The sequence below is a fragment of the Apis dorsata genome, unplaced genomic scaffold (assembly GCF_000469605.1).
Source record: "Apis dorsata unplaced genomic scaffold, Apis dorsata 1.3 scaffold_249, whole genome shotgun sequence".
In the NCBI taxonomy this organism is placed as follows: domain Eukaryota; kingdom Metazoa; phylum Arthropoda; class Insecta; order Hymenoptera; family Apidae; genus Apis; species Apis dorsata.
The window spans coordinates 272,602-273,634 of record NW_006263528.1 but is presented as its reverse complement, the minus strand read 5'-3'; the positions used below and the strand labels follow the sequence as shown (position 1 = coordinate 273,634).

At 19.7% G+C, this 1,033-nt stretch overlaps 1 protein-coding gene across 1 annotated transcript in view; it reads left to right on the top strand.

The window, feature by feature from the left end:
- Nucleotides 1–1,031, top strand: part of LOC102675769 — a 1,225-nt gene extending 194 nt beyond the window's left edge. The window contains exons 2-4 of the mRNA XM_006616083.2: nt 224–489; nt 577–678; nt 777–1,031. Coding sequence (XP_006616146.1) covers nt 241–489; nt 577–678; nt 777–908 — 483 coding nt within the window. The 5' untranslated portion in view covers nt 224–240 and the 3' untranslated portion in view covers nt 909–1,031. The remainder of the gene's footprint in view (nt 1–223; nt 490–576; nt 679–776) is intronic.
- The last annotated feature ends 2 nt before the right edge of the window (nt 1,032–1,033 follow it).

Below are 1,033 nucleotides of genomic sequence, written 5' to 3'. Positions count from 1 at the left end.
GAATAATTATATATATTTTATGTATATATATCATATATAAAAATTATAAAATTTTAATATTATTTTATTATTTTTTTAAAATATATGTTTTATAAGTATATATAAGTTATATATATATAAGTATATATTTTATATATATATATGTATAAGTTATAATATCAATATATTATAATTATGATTATTAATAATTATTTAATATGAATTACATTATTATAATTTTTAGTTACACACCTTATCACAATGGCACCTTATTCTAACTGTGGTGTAAAAATAATGTCAATCGGTGGTCGTGTAACTAGTGAAAGAGAACGTTTGATTGGGATGTTAGAAGAAGAACGTGAATGGAGAGCACGTTTCCTTAAAAGTCAAAATCTTGCACCAGATGAGCCATTAATGACAAAGGAATATTACAAGGAATTGTATAATCCATTTCGAAGGCTTTATAAATTACCTTTTAACAAATTTGAAGCACTATTAAGTCCTCTTATAGTAAGTAGATAAAATCATTTTCTTATTATATTATGTAATATTAATAAAAAAAAAATATTATTTGATTTTATTTTTATTTAATTATAGGGTAAAACATCTGCAGTTGTTATACGTAACACAACATCCAAACTTATGATGACTATTGTTGGAATTTATTGTGGATGGTATTATTTTAAATATAATACATGTGTATGTCATAAAAATTTTTTAATATATATTTTAATAAGAAATTTATTAATATAGATTTATTAAGATTTTGAACATAATATTAAAATATTTTTTTATAGACTTGGATGAAACAATCTGGTTGGAGAATGATAAAGACACGTGATGCAGCAATTCCAGAAACAAAAAATTATAAAGGTTTAGAAAAACTAAAAGCATTTGCTACAAATGGTTTTGAAAATTCTCCTATATAAAAATTATTGTAATTATTGTCAAGTAGTATTTCAAATATATTATTTACTTTATATTTTAAGTAATATTTAAAATATATTATTTATTTTATATACTTTATTTACAATAAAGTAATAATTCAATAAAA